Source organism: Simochromis diagramma, unplaced genomic scaffold (assembly GCF_900408965.1).
Source record: "Simochromis diagramma unplaced genomic scaffold, fSimDia1.1 OVJJ01000571.1, whole genome shotgun sequence".
Lineage (NCBI taxonomy): Eukaryota > Metazoa > Chordata > Actinopteri > Cichliformes > Cichlidae > Simochromis > Simochromis diagramma.
Genome location: NW_024386885.1, coordinates 1,902,482 through 1,920,052, shown reverse-complemented (window position 1 = coordinate 1,920,052; position 17,571 = coordinate 1,902,482). Strand labels below are relative to the sequence as shown.

At 41.1% G+C, this 17,571-nt stretch overlaps 1 protein-coding gene across 1 annotated transcript in view; it reads left to right on the top strand.

Moving 5' to 3' along the window:
- LOC120734608 (sodium/potassium/calcium exchanger 3-like) overlaps window positions 1-17,571 on the top strand; it is a 59,418-nt gene that overhangs the window by 33,681 nt on the left and 8,166 nt on the right. The window contains exons 4-8 of the mRNA XM_040033509.1: window positions 7,784-7,860; window positions 12,894-12,968; window positions 13,623-13,707; window positions 14,548-14,651; window positions 15,827-15,901. Of these exons, the coding sequence (XP_039889443.1) occupies window positions 7,784-7,860; window positions 12,894-12,968; window positions 13,623-13,707; window positions 14,548-14,651; window positions 15,827-15,901 (416 nt within the window). The remainder of the gene's footprint in view (window positions 1-7,783; window positions 7,861-12,893; window positions 12,969-13,622; window positions 13,708-14,547; window positions 14,652-15,826; window positions 15,902-17,571) is intronic.

The window sequence follows — 17,571 nt, the reverse complement described above, 5'->3', positions numbered from 1 at the left end:
ATCAGTCAGTGTGATATGCTTGTGTGCCTAAACATGTACAGTGTTTTATAAAGGAGAAGCCATGGTGCTGCAGAGTTCCAGCACAAGGAAACAAAGAGGAATCATGTTACATTGATTCAGAGCCCACAGTGGTTCCCTCCAAATTGCCTGGGAAATTAGACTGGCACGGGATGATGCAGGCAGGCAGGCAGCAGGCACGGAGCAGGAGAGGCAGAATGTGTCCCCAGCAAGCTGAAGCCTGATTGCTGATTGATACATTGACTGCCACTGATTGTGCATCACGAAGAAGAGGAGGAAAACCGGGATGATTGCAGAAAGGGAAACAATGAAAGTCCCCGTGCACTCGTGTGCTGTGATTCTATGTGTCTTGGGTGCGTACGAGTGTTCAGCTTGTGTGTCGGTGTGTGAATGTACCACAGAGAGCAGGGGTGGTTCAGTCCAAAGCACCCTCAGCAGCTGTTAAGGGTTCATCCCAGTGACCTCACTTACAACTGCACTAATTATCTGACCACCTCCATCACTTTTTTTCCCCTCTCATGCGTACAATTCACTTTTCCCGCTTTCGGAGTAGTCAGCTGAAGCCCTAAAGAAACACGGAGTGAGGTAACATCTCACGTCTTCCCACATCATTCCCCCACATGCCAGTATTACATGTATTTCTTTCCACTCTCCAAACATCATGCATAATGCACCGAACCTCAGCCTGCTTTCTGCAACGAGTACATCAAATGGCACTGCTAATGGCAAGCGTGCTGCCTAGCAGCCATGGCAGCGGCAGAGTGACTCGCTTCACCTTAAGTCCAGCACTCTGTTATTTGTTTCCACACTCTACATCAACGAGACACTCACACTGTTGCTATGGAGTTAGCGTTCAGGCAAGCAGACTTCACAGGCACGAGTGATGATTTTAATTAAACAGGTGTGTCGTTGTCACTGACGTGTCAAATTTCATTTTAGAAATCTTAAACACTTTGTAGTCATAACTTTGATAGATTACCCAGACTGTCATCTAATAGTTGTCAGATTAACAGAAAGCACCATTCACGAGCCTCTTCATTCTCCTTTCGTGTTTGGGACCATTGTTTCTGCTTAAAGCAGGGGTGGCTAACTCCAGGCCTCGAGGGCCGGTGTCCTGCAGGTTTTAGACGTGTCCTTGATAAAAACAGCTGATTTAAATGGCTAAACGACCTCCTTAACGTGTCTGGTAATGAACTAATCATTTGATTGTGAGTTGACCCAGGGTGATATCTAAAACCTGCAGGACACCAGCCCTTGAGGTCTGGAGTTCCCCACCCCTGCTTTAGAGGGAATGGTCACTGCAAGTAAATGCGAAGCTGCTCCAATGGGAAGCTGTCTTGAGTAATTTCTGCCCTAATTTGGACTCTTCCAAGATAATAGCTGCCCCATCTGTGGTCACGAGTGATGAGCATGTGACTGCATACATCATTACCTTCTTAGTCATCAAATCTCAACCAAATTAAACAGCTGTGGGAGATTTTTGGCCCCACACTTTTCTCCCCACAACCATCATCAAAACACCAAACGAGAGAAGATTGCTCATACAGGATTGAGGACCCAAAGACGAAAAAAACAACATATGAAAAAGCGAATGAACAAAACAAAAGGCAAGCCTTTATTTCAGCTGATAAAAAGTCCAAGTAACAAAGAGAATACAAATGGATGATAACAGATACAGACACTGAGCAAAGGAACGCCAGGATTGCATTTACATGCACACTGAGGGCTAATGGGGACTGGATACAGCTGGGAGGAATGAGACACAGGTGCACACAATCAATGCAATCACAGGGGAGGCAGTTCAGTTCAATTCAATTTTATTTATACAGCGCCAAATCACAGTCGCCTCAAGACGCTTTATATTATAAGGTAAAGACCCTACAATAATACATACAGATAAACCCCAACAATCATATGACCCCCTATCAGCAAGCACTTTGGCGACAGTGGGAAGGAAAAACTCCCTTTTAACAGGACACAGAAGACAAACAACTGACAAAGTAAAACAGGAAGTAAGTAACGATAACTAAAAAGGAAAACTGACACGGAAATAACTTTAACATGGGGAAAGACTGAAGGAAAAACGTGAGGGATGTAACGAACTCTAATGGAAATAGTACCTGGAACTAGAACTAAAGACTAAAACTACAGAGGAAATACACAAAGACAAAAATATTTAATGATAAACACAATTTGAAATCCAAAAACTCAAAAGCCGAGGTCCGAGAACGAGGGCCACGACAGATGAGAGTGAGCGCACGTGCTGCAGGTACCTCTGCAGCCACGACTCTCGCCGCCACTGGCGTGACCATTGTCCCAACTGCTCGTGTAGAGCACCGTTCACCTTAGAAGTTTCCAACTTTGACGTTTGATTTGAACCACTTTCTGATCATTTCAGTCCACAAAGTCATGCTGCCCTTTACTTACTGTTGCTTTGCTTTTTAAAAGATACGCAAGGTTTGTTTCCTTGCTTTGTGGCTGGTGTTGCGCTGTGGGTCATTTCAACCTCAAACTTTTCATATTCGTGGCAGAGATTTGGGGGAGTGCAAGCTCCCAGCTCTAAAAGGAATTGTATATTACTTTGAAATTGCCTGAAAAGCACGACAGGATAAACATGACAACAGGCAAGAGGAAAAAATGTAAACGTTTGAGTTTGTGGTGACCTGTAAAAGAAAAACTTCACATTATTATACAGGATCTTAAATAAAACTGCTTTCCTATTAAATGATGAGAACTAATGAAAAGCTCTTGCACCTGGGTTGCGGCTGTAGATCACCATACTTGTGTGAAATCCTGATCTGTTTTTCATTCCTTATTCTTCACTTTTTTTGTTTTCTTTCTGAAAATCTAGAAAAAAGATGCAGCACCCTTCCACTTATCCAAGTCTCACAATGCAGTGAGGAAATCAGGATCATAACAGTGACAGCCGCAGTTTTTCGAGGGTGGAGGTGGGTTTGGCGAGCAGCACGTTCATATAGCGGCGTATCGTGGCGAGCATGTGTTTGAGGTTTGGAGAGAGCCGGGTGCTGTGAAGTGGAACCTTTCAGTGCTGATGTTTTATAAAACACCTTGTTTACATGGAGGTTCAGCGGGTTCCTTGTGGGAGTGTGTGGTTCTGCATCACATCCGCACGTGTACTTATTACCTCTCGTGGGAAACTGAGCTTCGTGCTTCTCGGAAAAACAATTAGCTGTTTGGCTTTTATCCCCCGATGCTTCAGGAGAAATCGTTTTGATAGATTATTTCAGCATTTTGTCTTCAATTGTTTCATAATGAACTATTTCTGTTTTTCATTTGAGAAAGTTTGAATTCAGGCAGAAGTGTTGACTTCTTGTTCTTCTGCGTTTCCAGCCTGATTCCTGTCATAAGAGCTGTTTGTTGTTTCCCCTCACATACTCGCCTGGCATTTTCGGCTGGATTGAGTTGGAGCTCGCCGACACCGGCTTGTAATAGTAAATATTAAACACATCCAGCTGTTGCTGTGAGATGGCTGTCTGCTCTGCTGCTCTGCAGCCTCTGTAGCTTTTTACAGGCAGCTCTGCATTGTGTTCGGCTTTAGAAGTCGTGGCAGTGGAACATAGTGCATAGAGGACTGGTGGCCACAGATATACTGTGGATACAATCAGGTCAACAAACAGGGGAACAGGCGTTTATTATTCTACCCGCTCTTATTTCTTCTCTACAACATGAACATGAACGATTTTGCACTGAAATAACGCGTCATATAAGAGGAAGAGAAAACTACTCACCACGCTGGACTCTCATGTTTGTTCATTCTTTCACCTTTAGGCTGTCAGTGATGCAGAGGGCACCCCACTCTGTTCGAGCTGCTTACTCTGTAAACATGGACAGTTAGACTTAGATGCTACACCTGTTACTTGCTGTTCATTTTAACAACGCCTCATGACAGTCGCCATATTGGTCTGGTAGAGCTGGACCCCTTAATGCATTTAATTTTAAGGAGGCAGAAGTCTATACGCGAGTAGTCGACTAGACATTTAAATATTACTCCTCTTGCTAGTCTGTGCCAGAAGTACTGCCTGGTTAAATGTAGTATTATTATGTTATTAATGTGCTCAGAGCTGGTACTTACAGTAGCGCCGGCCACTAAGATAGCAGATGGCAAAGTAAACAGATGACAGCCCTGCTAACCAGCGCTGTTCTGCAGCACTTTGATGGTGTATGTCAGCTTTAAGCTGTTGAGACATTTATCACTGAAAGTTATATGTGCCCACCATCGCGGCTACCTTCTAGTGTTGTCTTACTGGGATTACTGGGATCAGTGAGCAGACTCACACAGCCGTTGACTGGTTTCAAAGGTTTACTGAATAACGCAGGAATGAAGTGGGCCAACGGGAGCTGGGAGTGAGTGAGCGGATCAGGATCCAGGATGTGTACGGAGCCTCAGCCAGAGAAAAGAGGTGTGTGTGTGTGTGTGTGTGTGTGTGTGTGTGTGTGTGTGTGTGTGTGTGTGTGTGTGTGTGTGTGTGTGTGTGTGGAGGGGGCTACAGGTTTGGCGAGGGGTGGAAATCCCAGGTTGGAGGAGGGTTTCCCTGTATGGTAACACTTTGAGCTGATCACTCCCTGTAAAGTATTTCACATAACAGAGATGATTATATACATACGGAAGAGGATTAGGGCCACTGGGGAAAAAAAAAAAGAATTCTGACTTTAATCTCAGAATTCTGAGATTAAAGTCAGAATTCTTTTTTTTTTTCCAGTGGCCCTAATCCTCTTCCGTACTGGACACATCGCTGTCACTGAAGCTGGAAGCCTGCAGGTGCCCACCTCAAAATTCTGAGAAAAAAGTCAGAATTCTGACTTTAATCTCAGAATTCTGAGAAAAAAGTCAGAATTCTGAGATTAAAGCCAGAATTCTGAGAAAAAAGTCAGAATTCTGAGATTAAAGCCAGAATTCTGAGATTAAAGCCAGAATTCTGAGAATAAAGTCAGAATTCTGAGAATAAAGTCAAAATTCTGAGATTAAAGTCAGAATTCTGAGATTAAAGTCAGAATTCTGAGAATAAAGTCAAAATTCTGAGAATAAAGTCAGAATTCTGAGAATAAAGTCAGAATTCTGAGATTAAAGCCAGAATTCTGAGAATAAAGTCAAAATTCTGAGAATAAAGTCAGAATTCTGAGAATAAAGTCAGAATTCTGAGATTAAAGCCAGAATTCTGAGAATAAAGTCAGAATTCTGAGATTAAAGCCAGAATTCTGAGAATAAAGTCAGAATTCTGAGAATAAAGTCAAAATTCTGAGAATAAAGTCAGAATTCTGAGATTAAAGCCAGAATTCTGAGAATAAAGTCAGAATTCTGAGATTAAAGCCAGAATTCTGAGAATAAAGTCAGAATTCTGAGAATAAAGTCAGAATTCTGAGATTAAAGCCAGAATTCTGAGAATAAAGTCAGAATTCTGAGATTAAAGCCAGAATTCTGAGAATAAAGTCAGAATTCTGAGAATAAAGTCAGAATTCTGAGATTAAAGCCAGAATTCTGAGAATAAAGTCAGAATTCTGAGATTAAAGCCAGAATTCTGAGAATAAAGTCAGAATTCTGAGAATAAAGTCAAAATTCTGAGAATAAAGTCAGAATTCTGAGAATAAAGTCAGAATTCTGAGATTAAAGCCAGAATTCTGAGAATAAAGTCAGAATTCTGAGAATAAAGTCAAAATTCTGAGAATAAAGTCAGAATTCTGAGAATAAAGTCAGAATTCTGAGAATAAAGTCAAAATTCTGAGATTAAAGTCAGAATTCTGAGAATAAAGTCAAAATTCTGAGATTAAAGTCAGAATTCTGAGAATAAAGTCAGAATTCTGAGAATAAAGTCAGAAGTCTGAGAATAAGTCAAAATTCTGAGAAGAAAGTCAGAATTCTGAGATTAAAGCCAGAATTCTGAGAATAAAGTCAGAAATTCTGAGAATAAAGTCAGAATTCTGAGAATAAAGCCAGAATTCTGAGAATAAAGTCAGAATTCTGAGATTAAAGCCAGAATTCTGAGAATAAAGTCAGAATTCTGAGAATAAAGTCAAAATTCTGAGAATAAAGTCAGAATTCTGAGATTAAAGCCAGAATTCTGAGAATAAAGTCAGAATTCTGAGATTAAAGCCAGAATTCTGAGAATAAAGTCAGAATTCTGAGAATAAAGTCAAAATTCTGAGAATAAAGCCAGAATTCTGAGAATAAAGTCAGAATTCTGAGATGAAAGCCAGAATTCTGAGAATAAAGTCAGAATTCTGAGAATAAAGTCAAAATTCTGAGAATAAAGTCAGAATTCTGAGAATAAAGTCAGAATTCTGAGAATAAAGTCAAAATTCTGAGATTAAAGTCAGAATTCTGAGAATAAAGTCAAAATTCTGAGATTAAAGTCAGAATTCTGAGAATAAAGTCAGAATTCTGAGATTAAAGTCAGAATTCTGAGATTAAAGTCAGAATTCTGAGATTAAAGTCAGAATTCTGAGAATAAAGTCAGAATTCTGAGATTAAAGCCAGAATTCTGAGAATAAAGTCAAAATTCTGAGAATAAAGTCAGAATTCTGAGATTAAAGTCAGAATTCTGAGAATAAAGTCAAAATTCTGAGATTAAAGTCAGAATTCTGAGATTAAAGTCAGAATTCTTTTTTTTCCTTTTTTTTTCCCAGTGGCCCTAATCCTCTTCCGTATATACAGGCTTGCTGTGGGATACATTTTCCAGTTTTAACACAAGCATCTGATGTCCTGTTGGATTTATTTAAACACTGGCTGAAATCATACTGTCAGGATTTCTGACCTCTGTTACCGTTACCCACACATCAATCCAAAACAGCCTGTTGGCTGTTATTATTCCAAAGCTGTTGCAAACCAGCCAATCACAAGTAGTTGAAACATTCTCGTGATTTTTTTTATGCACTAATTTGTACATTTTCTCCATTATTATATTATCATCATATGCTGGAATGTAATGCGGTCTCTGGGATTCAAAACCAAACATGAATAAAATCTCATGAAAATACAGGACTGTGCTTTTTTACTTGACTCTTTGAAGCTAATCAGTAAAATATTTCTGATGTTTTGTGAGTTCTCGTGGCTTAGCACTTGATAGCCCAAATCTGTGCCTGATAGCTGTCCAACCTTCCCCTGTTATCGCCGAAATATGTAACATGTTAGCAGTGACTTCTGGTTTGTGTGGGTGGAGATGATGACAAGGATGACTCGACGCTTAAGGGGCGAGAAGGAGAGCTTCCTCGACTCTCGCCGGCACCCGAGTGCCTGTCACTCAGAGAGTCAGTGAGGAAGCCACAGAGAGGCGGTGGAATAACCCCTGCCACCTTTTAAGGCCAAACCCCCTCCTTTATGTTGTCTCTGTCTTTTCCTTGTGCTCACACACAGCTGATCCTCCGTTGTACTCACATTCTCAAGCTGAAAGATTGTGGTTAAACTCCCATCACCCTTTCTCTCTTCTTTGCTCTCCATCCCACTTGCTGTACCTTAAATATCCCGTGCTCTATTTTTACGGTGCTCTCTCCTCTTTGCCCTCTCTTCGTCCTCCTACTGTTTTCCATTTCACTCTTCTCTCTGAGGAAGGGTACTCGTACGCAGTGCCTGGGAGGACACCGTGTGACGGTCGTCGCATGCTTGGTTTAAGTTTAAGTAACTCTCTGGAAGGGACCGAGTTTAAGCTTCTGCAGAGCATTGGAAACGTGTTCTGTGCAGCATCCTCTGATAAAACCCACCGAGCGTTACTGTATATGAAGTGTCCTGATCCTGGCTTTCTGTCTCTTGCAGCTCTGCACGAGTTCCCTACGGACCTGTTCACGAACAAAGAGAGGACAGAAGGAGCCGTGGCCTTGCATGTCCTGTGTGTAAGTTTGCCTTCACCAACACAGCTCTGCATCCGTTCCCCTGTATCCACGTTAGAGATTTTACTCACTCATCCAAAAATTCCCAGATGGTTTGTGCATCCAAAGCCTTCATTTTCATGAACACATGGAAACAAAATGTACATTGTTTTAGAAGACCTGCCGCCCATCACAGCCCAGTGGGTTAAATAATGCCGATGCTGAAAACCCACTGAAAGGACGGCTCTACCAGTTGTCTAACCGATACTGCCTGAAAATGCTGAGGTTTAAAAAAATTCAAGCTAAAAAGAAGAAAAACATCCATTTACATCTAAATTTGATTGAAAATATAAAGAACATCTCTCCTTTTCCACATTTCCACCAGCTCCTCAAACTGAGGCAGAAGTGCTAACCACTGGTGTAACTTTGCCATGCTAATAAACTAACTCAGGGTTAGTTCAAAGTCAATCTCATATCAGCTGATGGCTTCTACACATCTGACTGCAAACTCTCATATAAGGCCCACAGTTTAAGCTGCTTTAGCCTGCTCACAGTTGCAGATGCACCTTTGCAAGCTGATTTGCAACCATCTCTGTCCCCGGTTCTCCTCCCAGAAAAGAGCCATGCCACCAAATATAAATCAAAGCAATTGGAAATATCTTTGGTGTTTGGATTACAGTATTCCAGACTGAGCTGCAGCTCAGTGCCAGCCGAGTCTTTTCCCATCCGGCAATTCAACAAACACACAGCCTTTGCAGTGGGACCCAGCAGAGGTCACCATGCGAGGCCCAAACTATGATGGGGCCTTTCTTTCATCGCTGTGGCGTGAGCGACAAAGCATGCAGAATGTTCGAGCACGTGATGATCCATGTTGCATTGTGCTGATGGTCTCTGAGGGGTTTCATCATAATGGAAGCTCCTGCAGCATCTCCGCAGGACTAAACAATGGTAACCTTTACTGGGATGCTTGGGTGTTTAGAAATCAGTGCAAAATAGCAGGTGAATATAAGCTCCATCTATTTTTTTAACCTTTAAAATAATGTTCAGTGTCCTTTCATAGCTGATGTCATTGTGCTTTTTTCTGTGTACAGCGGGAGGACAATCGTGCCCCGCAGCTGCAGAATAAAACGCTGCTGTAACAGGCTGCTTGTAAAACAAAATAAGAAATGTTCAGACTGTGATTGTGTGTGTCTGAAGTATGACATGCAATTTATGCATTTGACTTACCCAAAGTGGGACAAAGTGGGTTTCCAGGAAGTTTTCGGATGGATTACTTTCCCGAGCCTGGGAATAGTAAATAGTCCTAACTCAAGGTGAGTTTACGAGGTTTTTCCAGACTTGGTCTCAACTTGGCCTTTCACCAAACCTTGGATATCCTCTCAACATCCTACAGGAACCCATCGAGCACTTAAACCCAGAAGTTTATTTGGATCTAGAAGAGTCTGTGAGCTGAGTATACAAAGATGCTCTTGTTTCCGTTTGCAAGGTATTTGTAAAGACACGTGACAAAAAGTCCACATTTGCCCTGTTTGGCAATGACAACGAGTCCTTCAAAAAACAATTAGAGGCAAAAGTTTAGCTCTCCAAAGCTGGGCAGTCTCTTCTAATGTTGGCCTTGAACCAAGTGACTCAGTTTTACAACCACAAATCCACGTCTCTCATTTGGTCACAAAACTCAGTCCAAGCTGTTTGCTATTTTTTTTTCTTGGTTCAGTCTTTGACTTTATTATTATTAGTCTTTGAATTCATTACGTTCTGTTGAAAAAAGCAGAAGATCAACTCGAAACTTAAAATCAATATATTAGAAAATGACTTTTATGAAAGGAATCACAGCTAGAAGATGAGCCTGATGCCAAATTCTAGGTAAAAGGAGACCTTTTACCTTGTTCTGAGGAGCCACCGGTCACATGGGAATAAGACTCTTCGAAGTTTACCCAAAATGCATTTGTTGAGCTTTCTGCATTGAATGATCAGAGATCCAAGATGCCAGTGCTTGTTTCTGTTTCTCTACATCACGGGAATGAAAATGGTGCAGTTTATAGAGGTTATAGAGAAAAAGATTTGTCTCTAGCTTGTTACACTTAGACTGGGTGTAAAATAGACGTGGTTACGTTTTCGAAAAAGATTAAATATGTTTTTCAGCCCAGAAATTACAAGCTACACATGGATCTCTCCTGAAGTCACGAGTGATCATAGATGCTGGAAAAACAATGCAAACTCAAAGGCCTTAAACTCGCCTTAGTCGTTGGCTGTGATTCACTTTGATATTTTCTTCAGTAGAAACTTTAAAAGCTCTGATTTTCCTGTGCTTGTGACTTTGTGAAACGCCCTGCGATCTCCTTCATTAACCATTTACCTGTTTAAAAATATGAAATATTGAGCATGAAGCTCAAATTGTGACATTTTGGAAAACATGCAGCTGCTCCTCTGTGCAGATACTCTCTGCACAGTGCTTGTAAATGCTGAAGTTAAATTTTATTCCAGGCCATCCTGCGACTCAGGTTGACCACAGAGGGATGCAGATTTAAACACTGCTGTCTGTTCCCTCACATTTCCGTGTGATGCAGCCATAAGTGAAGCTGAACTGGGAAAGCTATAATTGACCATGAGTATTTGTGGTTTTTAAAAATGGAAGCATGCTTTGTTCATGCTTCAGTTTAAATTTTTTTTTGTTTTTTTTAATCGCAGTGTTGTGCTCCCAACTTCTCTCCCAGCAGCTGTGCTGCTGACTCACTCTCCAGTCCCGCACAGCTCGTTAGCGCTGGGATCATCACTTCTCCGAAAAAACACAAACACAAGCTCGGACTGAAGGACTTCCTCGACTCAATTCACACGTGCACACATAGAAACAAGTGTGCAGTCAGCATACGTCTCTGTGGCTGAAGACGCTTTCTCCCACCCTCTATCTCAGCTCTAAATCTGTGTTAAACCCAGTTAGCAGGATTACATGTGACCTCTGACCTTTTGTTTTTGGCACTCAAACACATAACGTGCTCGCTCTCACCTGCTGTCAGAATCAGGAAGTAGAGTTTGTGGTTGCTCGGTGAAATGTGACTGATCTCCGGGCACGAAGAGCGTGATCACTCCCTCGTCGGTCTAACTGTAAAGGTTTTGTTGTTGCAGTGTGTGAGAGCGTTTCTCCTTTGTTCACACATTAGCAGTCACTCTGTCATCACTACTGCTTTTGATCATCGCCACCTGTCTTTGATCTCCACCCCGTCTCCATTTCTTTGTGTGGGATCTATTATGTGATGCCAGAGAAGTTGATGTAACATCTAATATGACAGTTTTCAGTGTCACAGGCTGCCTTTTAATCCAGATCACTGATGTAACGTATGCTGCACGTGATCAACAAGAATTCATGTTCAGAGTTTTGGGTTTATTCTTTTTAAGATGATGTGATCTGTGTGTTTGTAATGGGATTTTTATGTTTAGGGTTTAATTTAAAGTTTTTCAGCTTTTTTTGTCAAATATTTTTTCTGTGTTATTCAAACATGTTTTCATGTGTAAAGCTGGCAGTATTCAGTATTCGGTCTATTATGTACATTTCTTCTTATGGTGACTCTTCTTAAGGTATTTTTAATCTATTTGCAGACGATGAACTCGTATTTTATTGTTGCAATAATCTGAAACTTATTGTGGATACAAGTTTGATTTATTTTTATTAACTATTATTCATTATAAGCTGAGTTCTATTTTCAGTTCAATTCAGTTTTATTTACACAGCGCCAAATCACAACAACAGTCGCCTCAAGTGTCTTTATATTGTACAGTAGATCGTACAATAATACATACAGAGAAAAACCCAACAATCATATGACCCCCTGTGAGCAAGCACTTTGGTGACATTGGGAAGGAAAAACTCCCTTTTAACAGGAAGAAACCTCCAGCAGAACCAGGCTCAGGGAGGGGCGGGGCCATCTGCTGTGATTGGTTGGCTATCCAGTCCATCTGCATAATACTTAAGTTCCCTTTGTAGATTTACTATGTTATAGATATAATAATAATAATAATAATAATGGATTGGATTTATATAGAGCTTTTCAAGGCACCCAAAGCGCTTTACAATGCCACTATTCATTCACACACTGGTGGAGGCAGCTACAGTTGTAGCCACAGCTGCCCTGGGGACTGACAGAAGCGAGGCTGCCATATCGCGCCATCAGCCCCTCTGGCCAACACCAGTAGGGTAAAGTGTCTTGCCCAAGGACACAACGACCAGGACAGAGAGCCCAGGGATCGAACCGGCGACCTTCCGGTTACAGATGCACTTTAGTCTCTTTTGCAGTGACTAAGATATTGCTGGTACCATAAAGGAGAGACAAATAAATTATAGTTGAAAAGAGCAGAATAACCATAAAAACCTTTTTAAAAAACAATAAAAAAAATAACTTCTGATTTCCTCTTGGTTTTAGAATTAGGCTGAATTTAAGCATGTCTGTAAATAACTATATTAGCTTTGGCTGACTACTATTGTTGAATAATGGGGGTTTCCCATAGCTGTTCATAGAGTGCACAGTGCATGTACGCAGTAAGAAAATGTCTAACGGCCCAGTCTTTGCCCCCAGAGTCAAGCTGTTTGCATGCAATGTCTGCTCAGCTACACAGTAAAAGCTTAGAAGGAATCACAAATCCAGCGTCTTTACTAAGCATCAAACAGCTCGGTTACATTTACAAGGTCAGAGGTCATGTTTTGGTTGCAAACTTCCAGACCTGGAATTTTTTTTTATGCCAGCATGCTTCAGGAGAGAAAACTAACTTCCCTGTTTTAAAAAGTTAAGCGTGTGGGCCTGCTGTATGTGTTTCCTGAATGTTTAATGTCCGATCTGTTAATGGACTCCACTGAATTGTCATGGGCCGAGATCTGTGACTTATTTTTAGGGTAATTTGCATATAAATTTAAGCAGAAAGGTATTCTTTCTTGTACCATTCTGGAATTTGTTTGATGCAGAATAACAACATCTCTTGTTGCTGTGCAGTTTAAATAGATCAAATCACATAAAGCACAGTGTTTCTCCTTCACTGTAATGTTTAAGGCTCTTTCTGTCTCTTCACAGACCATATACATGTTTTGCGCTCTGGCCGTCGTCTGCGATGACTACTTCGTCCCCTCCCTGGAGAAGTTATGTGAGGTATTAATCAAGATTTTCAAAATATAGTCACTCAGCTGGGGAACTTATGTTGGAGAGTCAAGAAATTTAAAGAGTTACAGTTTCAGATGAACCACAGATACTGATATTCAGAGCTGGATGTTTATTGTGACGTATTTGCTTTGACAAACACATTTGAACTCTATTTCATTTTTATTAAGTGCTTTTCCCATCTCCCAGAAATAGGAACTCATGCAGCACATCAGCGCTGATACTGTCTTTGTCCTCGCGAAAGAAAGAAAGAAAGAAAGTTGTTTATGCCAGTTTTTATCCTGATAAGGAGTTTTCTTTCTCTGTTTTAAGACTTTAATGTACTTCGCCAGCATAAAAATAGCAGAATATCCGACTCACTCTTTGAATATGAATCGTCATGTTTGCCAAACAGGAATATTTTTCTGTTTTTTAGACTCTTTTTTTGTAAAAACATGATTTATTTTGCCAGTAGCAGAGACCCTTTTTTCTGTATTTGATTGAGAAATAAACAACCAGACTCTGTATTTACTCATTAGCCCAAATTAGTTACATTTATTTATTCTCCCAAAAGTTTTCTAAAATCCTTCCATCTTGTCTGGATTTTGAAACTGCACCTTTTTCCCTGTTGAAATTTTCTTAATCTTCCGATCTGTTGCTTCTCAGCGTCTCAATCTCAGCGAGGACGTCGCAGGTGCGACCTTTATGGCCGCTGGCAGCTCGGCTCCGGAGCTCTTCACATCCATCATAGGTACAACATTTCTACGCCCATCCCTCCATCAGTCTACATCCTCTGCTCTAACTCTGACAGCTGGAGCTACAGTGCTGCTTTAGGCAGGCAGCAGCCATGGCTTTGAATGCTTGTATCCCAAAACACATGCAGTGAACATGGCTTTAAATATTCAGAATCACACTAATGGCATATACAGTGTTACTGGTGGGGGAAGGGTACTGTTAAATTTAGCTGCAATATGTTATAAATAAGTTATAAATATGTTATAAATATGTAAATGTGCCAAATGTGTTTAACATGCTTTATTTTGTTTAAGTTCAAGGTGACATATTCAGCTCATTTCCAGCTTTATAGTTTTACTCTAAGACTCTACTACAGTAGCTTTGCTTGATTCGCAGTTTGAAATAATCCTTATTTATCTGTTATTGGGCCTTGGTGCAGTGTTCAGGTTAACCTTAGCTCCTCTGTTTTAAACCTGCTTTCTTCTAAATGGCTGACATCCCCTCTCTGTACAGATACAAATAGATAGAGCAGGAAAAACGTATGAATCCGAGTGTTTGTAGCACTGTGAAGCTTTGGCTTTTGGCTCAAAAGAATTAGAATTTGAAATGTATCATCGTCAGAGAATAAGGGAAAGTATAACAGGTCCACAGTGATGCTTTCTCTCTATCGTTAACATAAAGTGCAGCGCTGGGACACGCACCCCTCTGCTGGCACGTGTGTTTGAGTCAAGTACTTGTGTGACATCTGTTTGTCACCACTGCAGATGCTACGTGTGCTCTGCTCTCTGTGGACCTCATTGTGTGTGTGTGTGTGTGTGTGTGTGTGTGCGCGCGTGTTGGCTCACTCTCCCTGCAGGAGTTTTTATCACCCATGGCGACGTCGGCGTCGGGACCATCGTGGGCTCAGCCGTCTTCAACATCCTCTGCATCATCGGCTTGTGTGGCTTCTTCGCCGGCCAGGTATGATGTCATAGCAGCGTTACACTGGCTGAGCTCGCTGCTGACCCGGTGGCATTTTCACAGCGCGCAACCGGCGGCCTAATGTCACCTTTAAATACCGAGCAACCACAGAGTGGTAGAGGGTGAATTCATGTTTATGCGAGGAGTGCACGCTGTTCGTTTGAGCTTTAATGTCACAGATGTTAGCTGTGGCACGCTTAGCGGGGAGTTCATTTTTATACATATTCTGCATCATTTCAAAGTAAATATTAAAACGCTGTAATGTCAGGAGATAAACATGATGAAAACGAACAAATCAGGAATCACGCTTGTGTTTTATATTTGATTCTTTTCTGGAGCTTTTGTGTTTTTGTTTGTTCCTTTTAATTCCCCACCTTGCTCAGACACATTTAAAACATCATGTCAGTGTGATTACAAGAGGCTGTTTGTATCTTTTTTCTGCTTTACCTCACTGGTTTTGTGTATTTTACATGAGATACAGAGATAGCATCACGTAGAGCAGCCTCTCTCTGATGCTATCTGACATGCCTGGGACATGGAAATGAGCAAAGTACAAGGATAAGCTCTCTGCTCTGAAAAATATATGCGCTGGACTCCAAACAGTGATGCAATCCCAGATTGTGGATTATGTAATCATACTTGGATAATGAGGGGGAAAGACAGGAGCTCGGAGGGGGCTCGGAGGGGGCAGTGAAATCATCTTCGGTTCCACCCAGTGCACCTCGCCGCTGCTTATTACCTTTAGCTAGATGTTTGTAGCAGGTTCCTTCTACAAAGTCAAACCCAGTAAAAGCAAACATTTTGTTGGGATCCAACTTTACGATTCCACAGCTGGGAGTGGCACATTCAAGATGTGACCCCTGACCCTCCACTTATATATACAGTGAGCGCTGTGTGGGAGCGTGTTACAGCGTTAGTCACGGCATCGTGGGCCCCTGCGTTATATCTGATTACATAAAGTCGGTAAACACAGCGGCTCTTTTTCTATGTAGGATGCTAACCTGCAATTGCCTTTTTCAGTGGCTGTGATTCAAAAGGTTAACTTAAGACCTCCTGTGTTTACATCAGTATGGTAATGATGTCAGAAGGCTGAGTGTTGCTGTACGAGAGCAGAAACTGATGCGGGATACTTTCAGTGTGCTTATCTCTCAGTTTTCCTTTTTTTCCCCTCACAGGCGGTGAAGCTGTCTCACTGGGCTCTACTCCGAGATTCGATTTATTACACGTTTTCTGTCACTGCCCTCATTGCGGTAAGAGCTTATACTGCAGAGTCACGTGTAGATGCACAGTTCACATGATCAAGTGTGGAGTAAGTGCAGGAAGAGGCACTCATGCAGTCACTTACTGAGCCAATTTACAGGGCAGGTCATAGTTAGCAGCTTTACAGTCACTACACATTTGCACTTTCTAGCTCAGCAGTGCTGCTTTAAATGTAGGTTTCTCTCCCACAATGCAATGCACAAAGGCAATGGAGTGGTAGGATGTATGCTTACTCAAGTACTGCATAGTTTCAAGTCAACTTTTGTGCAACTTTTTGTGGGGAAATATTGATCTTTTGACTCCATTGCATCTATTTGTTACTTTAAAGATTATACAAAACAATATTAGTTATTCGAAGTATGATGATATGTTGAAAATTAAATTAGCCTTACCTCAATGAACTACAGCAATGAAATAACACTTGCATGTTAATGTGGGAAACCAGTGGCTGACTTATGTTTCCTGTACAGTAGAATAAACTGGAGTGTCTCTCACGTTTAAAGGGGATGGGCCTCTTTGTTTCTTCCTGTCCAACATGTTTATATTAGCTAATCTGAACAATTTGCTTTTTAGATATTTTTATTTCTAACGAAAAAATAAACTGAGCAAAGAAACCAAAACAGGAGGAAAGTAGATGGGTGTCCTCAGGTGGGACGGTTTTCTTTTTAAAACAAAAAACAAGGCTTGGTCTGCTGTAACCGAGGAGGCGAATGTTGTTTCACCTGAGACACAGAATGTGGATCAAAGAAAAAGAAAGAAAAGGTGCGACATGAGTGTTTCTGTCCAACAAGGAGCACCAACACAAAAAAGATGCTTAAACACCGCTGAGCTCTCAGACCAGGGCGAGAAACTCACAGCAGACATTGCATTTTTTAAGCTAATCTGTGATTACTATTACAATTACCTATGTTACCGAATTAATGTTGTTATACAGTTTTACTTTGCCATCTTTGAGTAGCATAGACGGTGCTGTTGGAGGCAGTTTCTCCAGGACTGATGTGGCTTCAGAGGCCATGCATCTAAAATGCATTTAGGCCACGTGATGTCTTAAGAGACCATAACTCTCCTACGACAGCTTTTCAGACCTGATGCAAATAAACCTTTATTAATCTAAGCAGAGGGAGGAGGGCATTATTGCTAATGAAATCAAGCTTACAGCCCGTAGAGGCTCCTTTGGGATTTTTGTAGGATTTAAATGATCTCATCAAAAAACAAACAAACAAAAAATCTGTAAATAATGATAAAAAATAAAAAAAACAATTAATAGTAAGAAGAAGACAATAATAGATCGCAGTATTTCGTTTAAACATGTTTGCATGTGTTCTGTTTGCATGAAATAATCATTATGCACACTTTACAAACAGCTTTGTGTGTCGACGCTGTGAAAGAGTCTTACTGGATGATATTCGTGACTACAGATTAGTTATTAAAAAGCTATTGATATTAAATTATACATTGGATTAGCCGATGGTTTCCAGCAACTGTGACTCTCCCGAAGGACTCTTTACCTGCATGCAACCAAAGCCTGCTCAGTGATTGGCCAATAAGCAGAAACCAGAGAGACTGTGATGTCACACACCATGTCCCTTAAATGCAGGTTTGCATATTCATTTACAAATAACTGAACTGAGCTGTTCTGCACAGATGCAGAACCTTGCAT